Source organism: Hyperoodon ampullatus, assembly GCF_949752795.1.
Source record: "Hyperoodon ampullatus genome assembly, chromosome: 2".
Lineage (NCBI taxonomy): Eukaryota > Metazoa > Chordata > Mammalia > Artiodactyla > Ziphiidae > Hyperoodon > Hyperoodon ampullatus.
The window spans coordinates 114,965,466-114,984,991 of NC_136915.1; the positions used below are offsets into that span (position 1 = coordinate 114,965,466).

Consider the following 19,526-nt stretch of genomic DNA (forward strand, 5'->3'; position numbering starts at 1 on the left):
GCAGAGGCTGGGAGACAGCCAGCCACTCCCTGCCCTGGGCCACTTTCTGCACGATGCTGATAGCCAGCCCTCCAGGCTGGACTCCCATCTCCTCCCTGCAAAAAGAGGCTTGTAGACATGAGAGTCAGCGACCTAAGCCCAGTTGGGGAGAGATCAGAGCAGGCTGATTCAGACCTGGTCTGCTTGTTTGGGTCATCAGAGGGTAGGGCTGTGTACGAGGTTCTGGGTATCAACAGATCTGAAAGTGCCAGGAGAGTCAGGTCTGAAGAATCTATATTGTGAGTGCAGGAATCTGCTCCCCAGAAAGTTCCCTGCCAGGACCAGGCATTGGTTTGGGCTCTGGGCTATGGGAGGAGGGAAGGCAAAGAGGAAATATCAAGAAAGACTTCCCTGAGAGTAAGGTGAGAAAAGGCAAAGTGGGGCTATTGGTGCAAAGAGATCAGAAGGGCAGGATGGGGAACAGCTGGACTCCTACCCAGAGGGGAGAGTGAGGCGGATGAGGCCTGTGGGATGATGGAAGTGAGACTCTCTAAGGGCACTCCGGAGAGGAAACTGGCCCGTCTCTCTAGCATCCCCCCCACAATACACACTTCTGCTGCCTGGGGCTGTCTGATTGGTTCCCAGGGAGGATGTGGTAAAGACTGCTCACCCAGAGAGTGGCGGGTGCCTGTTTCCCCAGAGCCGTCTGGTGACAGCCTCTGGCTGAGCATGGCCCTTCCAGCCCTGGGCCTGGACTCCTGGAGCCTCCTGGGCCTTTTCCTCTTCCAGCTGCTTCTGCTGCTCCTGCCACCACCGACGACTGCACGGGGTGACGGGCAGGGGCCCACACCCAGGGTCAAATACTACGCAGGTAAGTGTCTGATGATCAGGAAGTGTGGGGATGGCAACACTGGGCTGACTGAGAAAGGAGTGAATGATGAAACTCACCTGGGGCAGAGATTGAGGAAAGGGAAGTGAGGGGACCAGGGGGCCAGGGGCGTTGTGCCTTCTGGTTCTCCAGAGTTGGTGATTTTTCTTTCCCTCCTTAAATGTCACTGTTATCAAACTGGTCACCTCAAACCCGTAACTGCTTTCATGCCCTCAAGTGCCCCAAAGCCAAGGCCCCTGCCAGAAGAGCATCTGTGGGCCTGGTGACCCAGGACACACCAGGACACACAACTGCACAGATGATGCTGGACCACGTCATGCCCAGTACTGTGGACACCAAGAATACAAGAACTCAGTGTGGCCTGGCTGGGATACGGACCCTGGGACCCATTAGGCACAGCCTGGCTGATTTCTTACTGAGGCTGTGGTGACTGCTGGTCTTCCACCTCCAGGGAGAAGATTCAGGAAGGAACATGGGCCCTGTAGGAGTTGTAGGGGCAGTCTCCTGGGCACAGCTGTGTCTTTAGCATCTTTCTGGGGCAACGTGGTAAAGGAAATGCATGTTGCCCGTTGATGGAGGGGCCTCCTCTGTGTTGGGTGCTGGGATTACAACATAAACAGGACTCAGCCCCTGCCCTCAAAGTGCTGATGGTCCCAAGGGGGAGGCAGATGAACAGACAAGCACACTTTGGGGCGGTCAGTTCAGTGACAGAGGGGTGCATACAGTTCTGGGGAGGCTGGCCTCTCCAGCACCTTGCCACACGTTTCCCCAGCTCCTCCTCTTGGTTGGTCCTAAGAGTCTCTGAGCCTCCAAAGGTAACAATTAGCTAGTCAGTCCTCTAACTAATGCAAAAGTACAAATGTGCTCATGAGAGAGGATTTCAGAAGCTCCTCCCCACTTGCTGATATGCCAGGGGACCAGGCACACACACCCCACCTCTGCCACACCACGGTGATGGCTAGACCTCAGGGAACCTCCCACAACCAGCTGGAATCCCATGCCCAGGTGACATCTAGGCGCTTGCAGGAAACTTTGAAGAAAAACATTTCCTTTCTGTTCAGCCTATGGCAGTGATTCTTGTGGTGGAAATTTCCTGCAATAGAGGCGGGGAGGAAAGTGGGGCTGGTGAGTGGGACCCCTACAACCCACAGCTACTCTTGACACATAGTCCTATCTACATCTAGCTTTCCTGTCTGTGGCCGCCAGCACCTTCCTGTTGTCTCTCTGCCTTCTGCTCTCCCCACGGGTGAGGACCAACGTGTCCTCCCCCACCACAGCCCCCAGGCCTGGAAGAGCATCCATTGTGCCTCACTTTATTTCCTGTCCCTTTGTCTGTCTCTTGGGTACGGGCCACCCTCCCCCAGCCCCAGTCTGTCATTACCCTGTCTCTGGCTGCCTTTCCTCTCTACTATAAGCTCAACACACAAAGCTCCTATGGCTGCCAGCAGGGTGGGACGAAGCTGGGAGCTGCTGATGAAGAGTGGGTCCAGTTGCCAAGGTCTGGGGAGCACACTCTGCCAGCCCTTTTCTTCCCCTGATTTTATCTCAGAAATCAGCTGCTTGCCCACTGACTTTTTTTTTTTTAACTTTTTTTTTTTTTTTTTTTTGGCGGTACGCGGGCCTCTCACTGTTGTGGCCTCTCCCGTTGCGGAGCACAGGCTCCGGAAGCGCAGGCTCAGTGGCCATGGCTCACGGGCCCAGCCGCTCCGCGGCATGTGGGATCTTCCTGGACCGGGGCACAAACCCATGTCCCCTGCATCGACAGGCGGACTCTCAACCACTGTGCCACCAGGGAAGCCCTAAACATTTTTTTAAAATTAATTAATTAATTTATTTTTTGGCTGTGTTCGGTCTTCGTTTCTGTGCGAGGGCTTTCTCTAGTTGCGGCAAGTGGGGGCCACTCTTCATCGCCGTGCGCAGGCCTCTCACTATCGCGGCCTCTCTTGTTGCGGAGCACAGGCTCCAGATGCGCAGGCTCAGTAGTTGTGGCTCACGGGCCTAGTTGCTCCGTGGCATGTGGGATCTTCCCAGACCAGGGCTTGAACCCGTGTCCCCTGCATTGGCAGGCAGATTCTCAACCACTGCGCCACCAGGGAAGCCCTGCCCACTGACTTCTCATCACTGTCTCCTTCTCACCACCTCTCAACAGGGGATGGACGCAGAGCTCTTAGCTTCTTCCACCAGAAGGGCCTCCAGGATTTTGACACTCTGCTCCTGAGTGGTGATGGAGACACTCTCTATGTGGGGGCTCGAGAGGCCATTCTGGCTTTGAATATCCAGGATCCAGGGGTGCCAAGGCTGAAGAACATGGTGAGAGGCCAGGGGAAGGGCGTGGGCTGGGAGTGAGGAGGGGACCAATGGCTGCCCTGCGCTTGGGCTGCTTACGCATGAATAACCACCCAATTTGCTGTTACCTATAATCAGCAACAATCAGCAATTCTTTTTTTAAAAATATTTATTTATTTTATTTTTTGGCTGCGTTGGGTCTTCATTACAGCGTGCGGGCTTCTCTCTAGTTGTGGCCCGCGGGCTCCAGAGTGCGTGGGCTCTGTAGTTGTGGCATGTGGGCTCTCTGGTTGTGGCTCGCGTGCTTAGTAGTTGTGGTGTGCAGGCTTAGTTGCCCTGTGGCATGTGGGATCTTAGTTCCCTGACCAGGGATTGAACCTGCGTCCCTGCATTGGAAGGCGGAATCTTAACCACTGGACCACCAGGGAAGTCCCCAACAATCAGCAATTCTTCGTATAGACATATATATATGATTGGTATAACAGACAAGAAACACTATAGTGGCCTCACTATTCATTGGTACCATGAATACTGGTTGAATACTATTAATTACTAAAGTGGCTGATATGGAAATCATTGACATATGAGAGAAACATTGACTCAAATTATATCAATAATATGATATCCACCCACTGGTAGAAATCACTGAAGCTTCTGTGTTAAATTACAGCCACCCTACTCATGGGAACAACGTGAGGGAGAATGGGAGAGGGAAGGAAAAAAGGGAGGGAGGGAGCTAGCAATTACTGAGCATCTCCACGGTTTATTTTTCTCAATGTGTGGTCTGTGGGCCACCTGCACACATGGGGTGCCAATTAAAAATACAGATTCTGGGCTTCCCTGGTGGCACAGTGGTTAAGAATCTGCCTGCCAATGCAGGAGACACAGGTTTGAGCCCTGGTCCGGGAAGATCCCACATGCCGCGGAGCAACTAAGCCTGTGTGCCACAACTACTGAGCCTGTGCTCTAGAGCTTGCGAGCCACGACTACTGAAGCCCGTGTGCCTAGAGCCCGTGCTCTGCAACAAGAGGAGCCACTGCAATGAGAAGCCTGTGCACCGCAAGGAAGAGTAGCCCCCGCTCGCCGCAACTAGAGAGAGCCCGCATGCAGCAACGAAGACCCAACACAGCCAAAAATAATAAATAAATAAATAAATATAATTTTTTAAAAATACAGATTCTCTGAGGTGTGAGGAACTGACATTTTTAACAATTTCCCCAGGAAATGTAGTGGGTTTTTTTTTTTGCCAACTTCTGCTTTTATACCATGCATGGCATTAGGTGCTTTACATATGCTACCTAGTTGTGCCCTCCAGAAGCCTGTGCAGTTGACCAAGATCACTCAACCAGTAAGTGGCTGAGTCTAGATTCAAACTCAGGTCTGATTCCAAAGGCCATGTTCTACCATGGAGCTGTGTCTTAATGAATAACAGTATCATCAGAGTAATAGCCAGGGTCACAAAGTGAGGTTATTATAGCCCACTAGCATGTAACTAACCACTATGCCTGCTGGTGATTTCACATCAGAGCCAAGGGGGGGATGGTAGGTCAGAGCTAGAGCTGAAGACCTCATTCCCTTTATCTCCCCTTTCCCAATGCCCCACTTCAGATACCCTGGCCAGCCAGTGACCGAAAAAAGAGTGAATGTGCCTTTAAGAAGAAGAGCAATGAGGTAAGTAGAGGTGGAGATACTGGGGCTCTGGTAGAGAACCCTGGTGTCCCTAGACCATCACTGGATGATCTCAGGTTGGGCAGGCAGCAGAGGATGCTTGTTTGCATGATAATTGCCTGCATCATGTTCTATAAAGACAGACAGGGACTGCCTCAGCATTGCCCAGCCCTTCTCCCTACTAGGGAGTGAAGGAGCAGCCCCTGGGGGCCCAGGAGTTTGGGGCAAGTGCCCTGGAGGCCTGAATTCTCTATCTCCCTCAGACACAGTGTTTCAACTTTATTCGTGTCCTGGTCTCCTTCAATGCCACCCATCTCTACGCCTGTGGCACCTTCGCCTTCAGCCCTGCTTGTACCTTCATTGTGAGTTATCTGGCACCAGCTCTCAGGCCCCAAGCATCCCTCCTCACGTCTACTCCCAGCTCATCCTCTGCAGCTCTGGAAAACTCTGGTTTTCCAGACGCAGGACCCTTGTGAGCTTCCTGGCCCCAGAGCAATTTTCCTCTACATCCCCTCCCCTTCCTCCCTCACGCCCCTCCTTTCCCAGACATGAGACTCTGGCGTTCTGGCCCCCCAGCCACTCCCCCTCTCTAGGAACTCCAAGATTCCAACCTGTTGCCCATCTCGGAGGACAAGGTTGTAGAGGGGAAAGGCCAAAGCCCCTTCGACCCCGCCCATAAGCACACAGCTGTCCTGGCAGGTGAGTATGAGGTTCCCTGGTCCATCCCAGCAACTGCTTTTCCTGGTCACTTTGTGACATATGGAATCTGACAATTTCCTGAAAAGCAGGGAACAGAGGGAGGAGAAGCCAGGAGCCACGGAACACAAAATCAGAGGGAGAATCAGGTACCCCAAACACCAGCTACTGCTGAAACTGCCACAAAGGAGGTGGAGCAAAATGGATATGGAGAGAGGCACAGAGACGGGGGGTCCAGGAAGGGTCTCAGACAGGGAAGAGGCCTGAGATTCAGTCATTTGTTCAACAAGTATGCTCTGTATGAATGCCCCCTCTGGTGTGCCAGGCATTGTGCTAGGAACTGTAGGGATTACAAAGAAGAAATCATGGTGCTGTGCCCTCCCGGACACAAACCATTACAGGCTTCCCACCCTCGCTTCCTGAAGGCGGTGGACTTTGACTGAGAGGGACCTTGAAAGATAGGTAGATGGGCAGGGAAGGTGTTCCATGAAGAAAAGGGTAGGACTTAAGGTTCGGAAACAAAATGAAGCCGTCTTCGGGCAACAATGAGTGATTCTAACTGGCAAGTGGTTTAGCTGGGCATGGGAGGGAGGAGCCAGAGAAAAGTGCCAAAACACTGGAGGCCATAAGGCTGGCCATTCCCTGTGGGCACAAGGACCTAAGAACGGTGCTCAGTGGGGGGCTGTGAGCTGGGCTTTGGGATTCCATAGGAAGGTGTAGAACACCTGAAGGAGGCCAGAGACTGATGTGAATGCTGACAGGTCTGAGGAGGGCAGGGGCAACCCTCCAACTGATGAGGTCTCCCCTCCTCTCCCCACACTAGATGGGATGCTCTATTCCGGCACCATGAACAACTTCCTGGGCAGTGAGCCCATCCTGATGCGCACACTGGGATCCCAGCCTGTCCTCAAGACGGACAATTTCCTCCGCTGGCTGCAACGTAAGGACCTGAGCCCCATCCAGCACAGGTCTGTCCCCCTTCCCCAAGTCCCGGAGACCTGGCACTGTGAACTGCTGTTAATTTACTCAACTCTCGTTTGTTGAGGCATACAGTGTGCAAGGCAGTACTGTTAGGCATTGGCGGTACTGCAGGGAAGAAGACAAAGCTCCCGTCCTCTTGAAATTTTCATCTTACATAAATAATGAAAGAAGTAGCAGTCGCTCCCCGCCCCCACCCCCCACCCATGGCTACGTCTCGACCAGCTGTGCGACCCGAGAGGTCATGTCTCCTGTCCTCCAGAGCCAAGGGTTTTCACAAAGGGGAGGCCAGGGCATCCAGGTGCTCCATCTCTTAGCCCATCTGCCCCGCCCCTGCAGAGGACGCCTCCTTCGTGGCAGCCATCCCTTCGACCCACGTCGTCTACTTCTTCTTCGAGGAGACAGCCAGCGAGTTTGAGTTCTTCGAGAAGCTCCACACATCCCGGGTGGCCAGGGTCTGCAAGGTCTGCAACCTGGGCGGGAGGCGGGCCTGGCTGTGGAGAAGCCAATGGGGAGATGGCAGAGGCGGGGCTGAGTGCTTAGGGACCAATGGGAGTGAGGGGTGGAGAAGAGGGCGAGGTCACGTGGGGCAGGGGGCGTCCCCTGACTCCTCCGGTGCCCCTAGAACGACGTGGGCGGCGAAAAGCTGCTGCAGAAGAAGTGGACCACCTTCTTGAAGGCCCAGCTACTCTGCGCCCAGCCGGGGCAGCTGCCCTTCAACGTCATCCGTCACGCTGTCCTGCTGGCAGACAATTCCTCCACCGATCCCTATGTCTACGCTGTCTTCACCTCTCAGTGGTGAGCAGCCAGGCGGGAACATGGCGGCTGGAAGCGGGATTACGGGTCAGCACCCCTGTTGCCCTGGCCCGCCAGGGAGGATAGGAACTGATGTGAGCCGAGCACATACTCCACACTTCACATACGAAGGCATTTGATCGTCACCGTCTCCCAGGAATTTGACTCATGCCCTTAATGTAGATGGGAAAAATAAAGCTCAGAAAGGTTCTTACTAGTTTATATCCTGCCTGGTTCCAAAAAGGATAGGAGGCAGCTTACAAAAGGCAAACATTAAAATAAAATAAAATCCATGAGGAAATGGAAATAAAAAGAGAATAAGAGAACCCAGGGATCCGGTCAGCACATTACACATGTGCTTTACAAACGTGCGTTACGAATGTGCAGTCCTGGGATGTCGGCACAAATTTAGCTCTGAGCTTCCTAATGGTCAGAGCAAAGAGTGAAACACCACCAGCGACATAAGATAAAAATGCAGTCATTGCTTGGAGGCTGAGAAAGTTTAACTTACTTGCTGTGGTCTGGTGTCTGCTGACAATATGTCAGGTATCAAAGATATCTATTGTAAGCAGGGTCTGGTATCTATGGCATCCAGAACTGAGAATATTGTGTATGTCACAGGTTAAAGAGAACAAGAGAGACCTTTTGTCTCCACAGACCAAGGCTGAAGGAATAAAAATAGTTGTAGTTAGGCTCTGGTTGTTTATCTGAGGACCAGGAATACATGGGATCCCCAAGGAGGAACACTTCACCTGGAGCCTGTTGGGCATCTGGTTATGCTGCCCCTCCCACAGGGGCCCAGTCTGGGCAGGCCAGGCAGGAGACACCCCAGGGCATGAGCCCCATTTAATTCTCATTAAAGGTAATCACACCTCAGATCCTAAGATGGGCTAGAGTCTGGGGCTCTCCTAGCCCTTATCACCACAGCTGGGGGCTGACCCAGCCCTTCATCCTCCTGCCCTTCTGGGGTTTCTCACCAAGGGTGGGCCAGGGCTGGAAAGGGAGCTTCCTGGTATAGCAGAGGAGGTTACAGACAACGTCCCCTCTGGCTTTCTCCAGGCAGGTTGGTGGGACCAGGAGCTCTGCTGTCTGTGCTTTCTCACTCAAGGACATCAAGCATGTCTTTGAGGGGAAGTATAAGGAATTGAACAAAGAGACTTCACGCTGGACTACTTACGGGTTCCCTGATATCAGTCCTCGGCCAGGCAGCGTGAGTACTACCCATCCCACTGAGCAAACCCTGCCTCCCCAGACACATAATATGCATGTCAAAGTACCTATCACGGCATAATAAATGCCCAATAAATGCTAGTGTTCCCCGCACCCCCAGGTCCTGTCTGCTCAGATATTCACCCATTCTGGCTGCCCACATTCCACATGTGTCCAACCCCATCCTAAACACAGAGCAGCACCTCTTCACCTCAGCTGAGTGCACCCCAAATACCTGGGTACATCACTAAGGAAACAAGGGAGCACGGGCTGTGCCAAGGACTGTCTTGGGCATCTTCACCTGCATTTCTTATTTAACTTTTGTTTTTTGATCAGAGTGTATATGTACAGCATTTAAACAATCATTCAGATTTACATGGTTGGTTACAAAAAACAGCCCTGTTTCCTATCCTCAGCACTTTTTCCTCTCTAGAGACAACCACCTTCAACTCTTTTAGCTGATTCTTTTGATATTTATCTCTAAATCTTGAAATACTTTTCTTGCTACTTCTTGATGTTTCAGTGTCAGGCAGTGTCTATTGAATTCTCATTCTGGATGGTGAGGATTTAACCATGTCCCCCACCCGCACTCAGAGATGTGCTGGAACTGGCTTGCAGCAACTAGCAAGAACCCTTTGTGCATCTCTTTACAAATCCGAGTTCAGTGACAATACATTGATAGCTTGAAATCAGCCATGGTGGGAATAATACATCATGGAAATCAGCAAACACTTCAAATCAGAGGTCTCCCTGCTTGTCGTTCCCCAGAGCTGCCTTATCAACACACCACTGCACCCACCCCTCATCTCATTACTATTGTTTTATAGTAATTTTGGTTAGATCAATATTTATATTATGATTCATTATTCACAACTGAGCCAGGTAGTAAGCCATGATTATTTTTCCTTTTTGCATAATTTAAAATTTTTCCCTGGGGTTAGTAATTATCTTGATTATTATTATTATTATTTGCTTTGTTTTCTAAGCTCTTATCTTTAATTCAACCCCAAACTCTTCCTCAGTTATCTGAATCTCTTTTAAAAACAGATCCATTAGGTATTCTAAGAGTTTCGTCTTCCCAGAGATCCTTCCTATCTGCTGCAGTCGGTACTACATCTATATCTTAACTACATCCGGGACACAGCTGCTATCCTGGAATCTCACTTCCTCATCATTCTGGGCATTCCCTTTGCCTCTTCCTTGCGACAATCTGGTGTTTCTTGCATCCCACAACTTCCTCTCTTTTCTTTTTTTTCACTGTCTCATTTTAGTGGAGATTCCCAGAAAGGGATACATGGCAGGTAAATTTTTTTGAGACCTTGAATGTCTGAATATGTCTTTATTCTACATTCACATTTGATAGTTTGCCTAGGTGTATCTAATTCGAGACTAGAAATATTTTTCCTTCCAAACTTTGAAGGCTTCCTCTATTATCTTGTAGCTTCCAGTGCTGCTGTTGAGAAGTCTAAAGCTATTCTGATCCCCAACTCTTTGAATGTCACCTGTTTTTTTTCTCACTGGAATCTTGTAGTACCTTTTTTGTGTCGCTGGTTGTTTTGAAATTTCATGATTGTGCCTTGATGATATCTGTTTGTTCATTGTCTGAACATTCAATTTTCCCCTTAAGCCTGGAATTTTAGTTCTTTCAGTTCTAAGAAGTTTTCTTGAACTATTTCCTCCTGTTCCCTTTTCATTCAACAAATATTTTTTGAGGCCACCTGTCACTGTTGTAGGCACTGGGGATATAGCAGTGAACAAAACAGACAAAAGTCTCTTTCCTCATGGAGCTGACATTCTAATGTCAGAATGTTTTTTCACTTCTTTCTGGACCTCCTGGACTAGTCCTCTACCTTTTAAAATCCTTTAAAAGATTTTTTCCATGTCTTTGGTTTTGTTCTACTTTCTGAGAGAGTATCTCAATTTTATCTTCTGATCCTTCTATCAGATTTTTAATTTCTGCTATCAGATATTTAATTTACTAGATTTTTTGAGCTTTGAATGTCTTTTATAAACATGTTCCATTATAGAGAATTTTAAATATATAAAAAGTGGACAGAATAGTGTAATGGACCTCCGTACACCCATCGGCCAGCTTCAACTCATAGCCAATCAAACTGTTTCATCTATACCCCACCCACTTCTCCTCTTATTATTTTGAAACACATTCTGGTTATTGTATCATTTCATCCATATTAGTTTTCTATGGCTGCCGTAACAAATTACCACAAACGTGGTGGTGTGAACAACAGAAGTTTATTCTTTCACAGTTCTGGAGGCCAGGTGTTTGAAATCAAAGTGTCAGCAGTGTTGGTTCCTTCTGGAGGCTCTGAGGGAAAATCTATTCTATGCCTCGCTCTAAGCTTCTAGTTGGCTGCTGGAAACCCTTGGTGTTCCTTGGCTTGTAGGCACATCACTCCAATCTCTGCCTCTGTCATCACTTTGCCTTATCTCTGTATGTCTCCTCCACTTCTCTTATACAGACACTTGTCATTGGATTTAGAGCCCATTGTAATCCAGAATGAGTCATCTTTTTTTTTTTAATCTATTTTATTTATTTATTTATTTGGCTGCGTTGGGTCTTAGTTGCTGAATGCGGGATCTTTCATTGCGTTGCACGGGCTTCTCTCTAGTTGTGGCGTGCGGGTTTTCTCTTCTCTAGTGTGGCGCACAGGCCCCAGGGCGTGTGGGCTCTGTAGTTGTGGCACACGGGCTTAGCTGCCCCACGGCATGTGGGAACCTAGTTCCCCGACCAGGGATCGAACCCACGTCCCTTGCATTAGAAGGTGGATTCTTTACCACTGGACCACTAGGAAAGTCCTCAGAATGAGTCATCTTGAGATTTTTAATTATGTATACAAAAACCCTTTCTGCAAATAAAGTCACATTCACAGGTTTTAGATGGACATGTCTTTTGGGGGGCTACCATTCATCCCGTTACCTCATCCATAAATATTTTAGTATGTATCTCCAAAGGATAAGGCCTTTGAAAACAACAACAACATAGCCATAGTACCATTATCACACCAAAAAATTAATAATAGTCCCTTAATCTAATATGCATTTAGTGTTCAAATTTCTAATAGTCTCACAGATATCATAAGGGTTTTCAAAAAATATTATTTGTTTATTGGAATCAAAATCCAAATAAGATCTGTAAATTTGGATTGGTTGTTCTTTTCAGTCTCTTTTAGTCTGTATGTTCGCTTTCTAACTTCTTTTTTTCTCTTGCAATTTATTTGTTATGTAGAATTTTCCACAGTCTGGATCTTGATTTTGCACCTCTGTGATGGAGTTTAAGTATTTTCTGTAAATTGGTTGGCGTTTAGGGCCTCCCTGGTGGCGCAGTGGTTGAGAGTCCGCCTGCCGATGCAGGGGATACGGGTTCGTGCCCCGGTCTGGGAGGATCCCATATGCCGCGGAGCGGCTGGGCCCGTGAGCCATGGCTGCTGAGCCTGTGCATCCGGAGCCTGTGCTCCGCAACGGGAGAGGCCACAACAGTGAGAGGCCCGCGTACCACAAAAAAAAAAAAAAAAAAAAAAAAAAAAAAAAAAAAAAATTGGTTGGCGTTTGGCTCTAGAGATGTAATCAGATTAAAGTTTGATTTTCGGGAACAAAACTACGTCATAGTGGTAGTGTGGTCTTCTTTCAGGAAGTATGTAATCTCTGGCCACACTCTTTGAAATAAGAACTCCTCTTTTGTAGCATTATGTTCTTGTTTCATGGGTATACTATCTTCATACTTATCTCTCTTAAGATAGTAATGATACTTTGCTGTGGTTTTCTTTTCTCTGAATCATTTCTGTTTCCTCTTAGGTTTTTGTTTATTCATTTTTTCCATTTCCTTGTTTTGATCTCTTTCATGTTCATGGTTTCACTCACATATCTGGTAATCCTTGGCTATCTACTCATATTTAAGAGGGAGGGGACCATGAAGCTGTTTGGAAACTCTGCACCCTGGGCATGACTTGACAACTTGAGCTCCGTGATAGCTCCACTGAGGATGGTCTGGCTGGACTGCTTTGTTGGGGACCTTCAATGTCAATATCTTTAAGTCTTTCCTCTTGGACCTCTAGTCAGTTTTCCTGGAGTAGATTCTTCCAGTCTTCTGCCTGGAGGGAGATGATCTGGCTCCTGGTGTCTGGGAGCCATGGGGAAAGAGGGCTGGGTGAAGGTACTGTGTCTACTTGATTTAATCCCCTGCTTTCATGGTGGTGTCACCCATCTCTACTGTACTCCATTCAGAGTCCCTCTGTCTTACCCTCTCCAGAGAATAAACCTCCAGTTTGGGGCAAGGGTATGGAAGGGGCAGTCACTCAGTGGCATGGAGCTGGGAGGAAACCTGCCTACTTCTTAAAGAGACTTTCAAATAATCTTCTTTATTCAGCCCCTCCTTTACCCCATTTCCAGAGGTGACTGGGGCCACTAATCCATGAACTTCAGGAATTCTGCCTTATAAATCAGATAGTTTGAGGTTATCCCTGGGCTGGCTTAAGAAGATTCTTTTATCCTGCTAAGTCTTTTCCTATTTGTTCATTTGCTTTCCAGCTTCCAAAATGTGGCTGCTTTTGCCTCCTCTCCTGTTCTCCCCATCCCTGTAGGTCTGTGTCTTTAAAAAAAAAATCCCTTTGGGAGGAAGTGAGAGTAAGTGCATATGCTCATTCTGGCATCAAAATGAAATACAGATGTTATTACATCACTTTACAGATGAGGAAGTTGCAACTCATAGAGGTGGGGTAACTTGTCTGAGGACATATCTTGTAGGTGACAGAGCTGGGGCTGGTGCTAAGACAGTGCTCTTGGAAACGGAGGACAAGAATCGTGACCAAAGATCAGGACACAGGTGTCCCAAAGCCACAGTATGCTGGTGTTGGCAGGGCCTTTCGAGGACAGCTGGTCCAACCCCCTCATTTTATGAGTAAGAAAAAGAAGGCCCAGAATGGAGAAGGGACTCTCCCAGAGTCACGCATCAAATTCATGCCACACCATGATGAGAAACACTCCCTATTCACCACCCCTTTCTGTGACATCATTCATTCAATTACTGACTCAGCGAACATTTATTGGGCACCAACTGTGTGCCAGGTCCTGTGTTAAGCCTGGGCTTACAGACATGAGTTCAAGGTGGTCCTTGTCTGCAAGGGACCCTCACTCTACTTCCTGCTGGTGGCCAGGCATCCTTGGTGAAGGTGATGATGCAGGAAAATAATGACAGCTAATGTTTATGAAATACTTACTTTATGCCAAGCACTGTTCTAATTACTTTTCATGTATTGGTGCATTGCATCCTCACAGCAAGCCTGTGATGTATTGGTAATAGGCCCATTACACTGTTAAGGAACCTCAGGCACGCTGAATTCAGAGGCTGGAATTCAAAGCCAGGCAGTTCCCGAGTCCAGCTTTAATCCCCATCCTGAAATGAGGACTGCCAAGAGGAAAGGAGGCAAAGGATATTAGCCAAGAGGGAGGGAGGGAGGGAAGAGGCAATGGGTGAGTTGAAGGAAGGAGAAAGCTGACCTGATCTGCCTCCTTCCCCTTCAGTGCTCGGAGGGCCCCTCCTCTGATAAAGCCTTGACCTTCATGAAGGACCATTTCCTGATGGATGAGCCGGTGGTGGGGACACCCCTGCTGGTGAAGTCTGGTGTGGAGTACACACGGCTTGCGGTGGAGACAGCCCAGGGCATCGACAGGAATAGCCATCTGGTCATGTACCTGGGTACCAGTGAGTAAAGGGCTGAAGGCCACCCCTCAGGGGACCAGAGCAGGGACTGCAACTCGGGCTGAGGAGGGAAACCTTTGAGTTCATTCACTCAGGCATTCATTCAACAAATGTTTTCTGAGCACCTACTTTGTGCCTGGCACCCTGCTAGGCTCTGAAAATACAGTGGGAGAACAAAACAGTCCTGTCCCTACCTTCTCTGAGCTTTCAGTCTGGTGGGGGAGAGAAACATGGAGGGCTTTGGTGACCTTAGCAAGAACTGTTTATCTTATGGGGAAGACATGCTATAGAGAGGTGAAGAGTGAGGGAGGATAGAGGGGGAGCTGGAAACAGCGAGAGTAGAGATCACAGATCACGCATCCGGAAGCTTGGCTGTGAAGGGGAAGAGGGGAAGGGGAGGTAACTGGAGGAGGGCGTGGGATCCAGCCAGCAATCTTTTTAAAGATGGGAAAGATCGTCAGGATCCAGTAGAGAGGGAGATGGCGAAGGGATGGGCAGGTGAGGGGCTAAATGGCAGGTTAAGTTGCAGAGGCAGCAGGAAGCCTGGTTCTAGAACCAGGTGGAGGGACTGGTCGTGAGTGGGGGAGGTACAGACCTCTGCTGGGATGGGAGTGAAGGAGTAGAAGGGGGGATAAAACTGAAAGGGGGAATGTATAGACTTGTGGGGGAAATGGGCAAGAAGTAGAGGGAGCTCTTTTGTGAAGGTTTTTGTGTTTTCTACGAAGTAGGAGGACACAAGGTCATGAGCGGGGGAGGGGCGGGGGGAGACTGAGGGGTAGAAAAGGTGGGAGGTTTGAGGAGAGAGGAATAGATTCAAATATTCATCGTAGAAAGAAGGAGAGGCTTCGCTAGTGGCACAGTGGTTAACAATCCACCTGCCAATGTAGGGGACACGGGTTCGATCCCTGGTCCACGAAGATCCCATGTGCCACGGAGCAACTAAGCCCGTGCACCACAGCTACTGAGCCTGCACTCTAGAGCCCGCGAGCCGCAACTACTGAGCCCGTGCTCCTAGAGCCCGTGCTCCACAACAAGAGAAGCCACCACAATGAGAAGCCCGCACACCACAATGAAGAGTAGCCCCCGCTTGCTGCAACTAGAGAAAGCCTGCGCGCAGCAACGAAGACCCAACGCAGCCAAAAATAAATAAATTTATTTTAAAATAAAGAGAGGGCTTCCCTGGTGGCGCAGTGGTTGAGAGTCTGCCTGCCGATGCAGGGGACACGGGTTCGTGCCCCAGTCCGGGAAGATCCCACATGCCGCGGAGCGGCTGGGCCCGTGAGCCATGGCCGCTGAGCCTGCGCGTCCGGAGCCTGTGCTCTGCAACGGGAGAGGCCACAACAGTGAGAGGCCCGCGTACCGCAAAAAAAAAAAAAAAAAAAAAAAAAGAGAGAGAAAAAAGGAGAGACAGTCTGCGGGGGAGATGGGGAAGATTGCCAAGCATATATTATATTGAGGGCCTGGCTGAGGTGGATGACCTTGAGCTTTAGTGGAAGAAACCCATCAGGTTCATTCATTCTTTTAGGACATCAGCTGTGCATATATTGGGTATACAGTAGAGAACAAAACAGACAAACATCTAGCTCCTTTTTGGAGTACGTGGGGACAGACAATAAACATACTGAAGAGTCAATTACTTGGTACATTATGAGATTAGAAAATAAATAGAGCAGTGTGTGGTCAGGAATGCCGGTTGGGGTGGTAGTAATTTTTAAAAGGGTGGTCAGGGTAGAACTCACTGAAGTGCCTTTGAGCAGAGACACTTGATGGAGGTGAGGGAGTCTGGTGATGTGATTTTCTACAGAAGTGCTCATCAGTCCACTGCCCCATGTCCATGGAGAAAGGGGACGGTTGGGTTCCTCCAGGCATGGAGTTTTATCAGGCAGTTGCAAAGGAAGGACCGAGAGGCAAGGGATTTCCAGCCATTTACAAGCAAGCTCCATCTCCGTGGCATAGAGGGAAACAGTCTGACAGATCTTTATCCAGTGCACACTTCAGAAGGAACTTTCTGACAGCCGGGGAAGCCATCTGGAGTCAGAGAGGGAGCATGAGAGGGGTGTGTAGATGGGGTCAGACAATTTCAGCTCTCTCTGTCTCTTCACAGGCACAGGGTCCCTCCACAAGGCTGTGGTGAGTGGGGACAACAACACTTATCTGGTGGAGGAGATCCAGCTGTTCCCTGACCCTGAGCCTGTTCGCAACCTGCAGCTGGCCCCCACCCAGGTGGGAAGGGGCCTGACCCTCAGATGGCCTTCTAGTGGGGCAGGCCTTGGGTGCTGGGTCCTTCCTAGGTGTGGCGAGGATGCCCTGACACTCTCCATCTCTCTTCCAGGGCGCAGTGTTTGCAGGCTTCTCAGGAGGCATCTGGAGGGTTCCCCGAGCCAACTGTAGTGTCTACGAGAGCTGTGTGGACTGTGTCCTTGCCCGGGACCCTCACTGTGCCTGGGACCCAGAGTCCCAAATCTGCCGCCTCCTGCCCACCCCCATCCCGTGAGTGCCAGTTACCCAGCTTATGGTCTTCCTCTTTCCAGGTGCTACTAACACATTCCCTGCAAGATTCCCCCGGCCTGTGGGGGGGCTCCTTCAGGGATGGAGTTGCATCAGGCAGTTCTGAGCTGCTCCAGCCCACTCTGGGCTTCTCTTCCCCTCCTCTCTGTTCTACCTAGTCTCCCAGACCCACCTTCTTCCCCCCTGCACTTCGCTCTCTTGCTCCCTCCTCCTCCCACTCTTGGCTGTTTCAAGGGATAATTTTTGCTTTCCCTGCCTTCTCAGGAAGTCCTGGAAGCAGGACATGGAGCGTGGGAACCCAGAGTGGGCATGTGCCAATGGCCCCGTGGGCAGGAGTGGAAGACCTCGGAGCCGCCCCCAAATCAGTGAGTGTGGGACCAGGGGAGGTACAAAGGCTCGGGAGGACTTCTGGGAGGGGGTGGGCATTTCTGCCTCAGTTTCTCCCCCAGCACCTGCCTGGCTTGAGACCTGAATACCCAGAGTTGGAATGGATTGGGATGTAGGCTGTAGGGAAGAGGGATAGGAATTCTAAGCTGGGATTCAGGATTGGGGTTACTTCCGGTGTCAGAGTTGGAGTCAGATGGACTGGGGAGGTTAGTATGGGGCCCAGACTGGAGATAGGAAAGGGGTCAGAGTTGAGTTTAGGAGTTGAAATAGAAGTTGGAGGTGGGAGTTGGGGCCCACATGTCGGGTAGAGACTCCCTCCTGCCTGCTCTCTCCTTAACCTTTGGCCCCTTTCCCTTACCTACAGTTAAAGAAGTCCTGGCTGTCCCCAACTCTATCCTGGAGCTCCCCTGTCCCCACCTCTCAGCTCTGGCCTCTTACCGCTGGAGTCACGGCGCAGCAGCGATCCCGGACATCTCTTCCACAGTCTACCGTGGCTCCCTCTTGCTGCTATTGCGAGATGGGGTGGGGGGTCTCTATCAGTGCTGGGCCACTGAGAATGACTTCTCATACCCTGTGGTCTCCTACTGGGTGGACAGTCAGGACCAACCCCTGGCCCTGGATCCTGAACTGGCGGGCATTCCCCGGGAACGCATGGAGGCCCCGCTGACCAGAGTCGGTGGCGGGGCTGCCCTGGCTGCCCCGCGGTCCTACTGGCCCCACTTCCTCACCGTCACTGTACTCCTTGCCTTAGTGCTTTCAGGAGCCCTCATCTTCCTCCTCGCCTCCCCTTTGGGGTCACTCCGAGCCCGGGGCAAGGTCCAAGGCTGTGGGACCCTGCCCCTCGGGGAGAAGGCCCCATTGAGCAGGGAGCAGTGCCTCCAATCCCCCAAGGAATGCAGGACCTCTGCCAGTGATGTGGACACTGACAACAACCTCCAGGGCACTGAGGTGGCTTAAACTCTGGGTACAAGCTGGAGCTGTCGGGTAGGGCAGAGTGCCTGGCCGTGCTGGCTGGGGGGACCGGGAGCAGTGCAGCCCTGACTAGGGTGGGAGTAGCACAAAAGACCACCTTCCTCCCACAAGAGGACCTTCTCTGCCACTCTGTGCCACCCATAGCACTCAGTGGGGCTGGGCACAGCGGCCTGACTCCCCTATGGGACTCCCTTCTGCCAAGCACGTGGCCTCTCTAATGGGGGGCTGCCCCAGACCTGGACCTAGGCTATGATAGGAGGACCTAGAGAGGATCCTTCAGTTCTGGCCATTCCAGGACCTTCCAGAAACATACTGCTACAGGAGACCCTAAAACACCAAACACCTAAGCAACTGTAAGATAGCACACCACACCTGGAGACTCCACTCTAAAAGCAGCTGCCACCTTGGACACCAACACTCCCCTCTCCCAAGGCTCTCCAGGACTCTGCAGGGAGCTGCTCCCTTCCTGCTCCCCTTATCAACTCAACCAGGGAGGTCTTTCCTGAAGTCTCACCTCCTTCCATCTTGTTTCAGTTGGGGCAGATTTAACCCCTTCTGGCCTGGCTAGAACACAGGGGTGATCTGCGCCTTGTTCACTCCTTTTCCCTGGACCCCTTTCCTCTCCCCTCTCCTTTGTTTTGGGATTCAAAAACAACTTGTCACAGACAGTTTATTTTTTATTAAAAAGACAAAGCTTATGACTGGTGCTGTTGTTGTCTGAGCAGAGCGCTCCAGCCGAGGGCCGTGGGAGGTAAGGGGAGCAGGCAGTCCGAGGACATGAGTAGGTTTGTAGAGCGATCGTTCTCTCCAACTCCAAACCACCTTTTTTGCCCTGCCAGCTGCCTCCCAGCCCCCAGCCAGCCCCACAGCCCTTTCTTCCACTCCAGGCACTGCTAGAGAGTGCCTGTAACTCTGCCTTTGGGGCCAACACACGTCTGTGTGTCTGCTGGCCAGGCAGCACCTCATCCATCACGGACTCCGTGCTGCAGCCCCACAGTTGCTGTCCCCAGCTGTCCCACACTTCTCTTGACTCCTCCTCAGCCCCCCGTTCCCACTGCAAGCTGTTGGTTTCAACTCTTGGTGGATTGAATTTATAGCAAGACTGTGCAGTCACCCCCATCCTGGCCACATCCTTCCCAATATCTGACAAACACTCTGTCCACACCCCCTTATCACCTTCCCCCTCTCCCGCCTGTCACGAAGGCACATGTCCCTCCTCCAACGAAGGCTAACAGGTGCGTTTGCCCCTTCCGCTGTGCCAAGACCCCCTGCATCGCCCTCCCCACTTTATTACTCCCTCATCGTTAACCTCCCTTCTTCCACCCACAAGTGTGCTAGGTGCTCTCTGTACCGAAAAAGAAAACAAAGCAATAATCCTTCCCACAGCTCCACCCTTTCAGTCTACCCCCTCCACCCTCACTAACTCTTTCTTTCTTGTTACCA

The 19,526-nt window shown here is 50.6% G+C and overlaps 1 protein-coding gene across 1 annotated transcript; it reads left to right on the top strand.

Moving 5' to 3' along the window:
- Positions 1 to 681: 681 nt before the first annotated feature.
- On the top strand, positions 682 to 18,781 carry SEMA4A (semaphorin 4A). Its single transcript, XM_079697576.1, has 14 exons — positions 682 to 850; positions 3,018 to 3,178; positions 4,763 to 4,825; positions 5,086 to 5,184; positions 5,416 to 5,521; positions 6,342 to 6,458; positions 6,836 to 6,960; positions 7,122 to 7,294; positions 8,351 to 8,501; positions 14,039 to 14,219; positions 16,321 to 16,439; positions 16,549 to 16,706; positions 16,989 to 17,089; positions 17,476 to 18,781. The coding sequence occupies exons 1-14, from the start codon at positions 709 to 711 to the stop codon at positions 18,066 to 18,068; spliced, it is 2,289 nt and encodes a 762-aa protein (XP_079553702.1). The 5' UTR covers positions 682 to 708; the 3' UTR covers positions 18,069 to 18,781.
- Positions 18,782 to 19,526: the final 745 nt, after the last annotated feature.

Bases quoted from the DNA above. Each gene is read 5' to 3' on its own strand.
- SEMA4A (XM_079697576.1), top strand. From the start codon at position 709: ATGGCCCTTCCAGCCCTGGGCCTGGACTCCTGGAGCCTCCTGGGCCTT. The intron at 851-3,017 runs GTAAGTGTCTGA...ACCTCTCAACAG, and splicing joins CAGGGTCAAATACTACGCAG to GGGATGGACGCAGAGCTCTT. The intron at 14,220-16,320 runs GTGAGTAAAGGG...GTCTCTTCACAG, and splicing joins GGTCATGTACCTGGGTACCA to GCACAGGGTCCCTCCACAAG.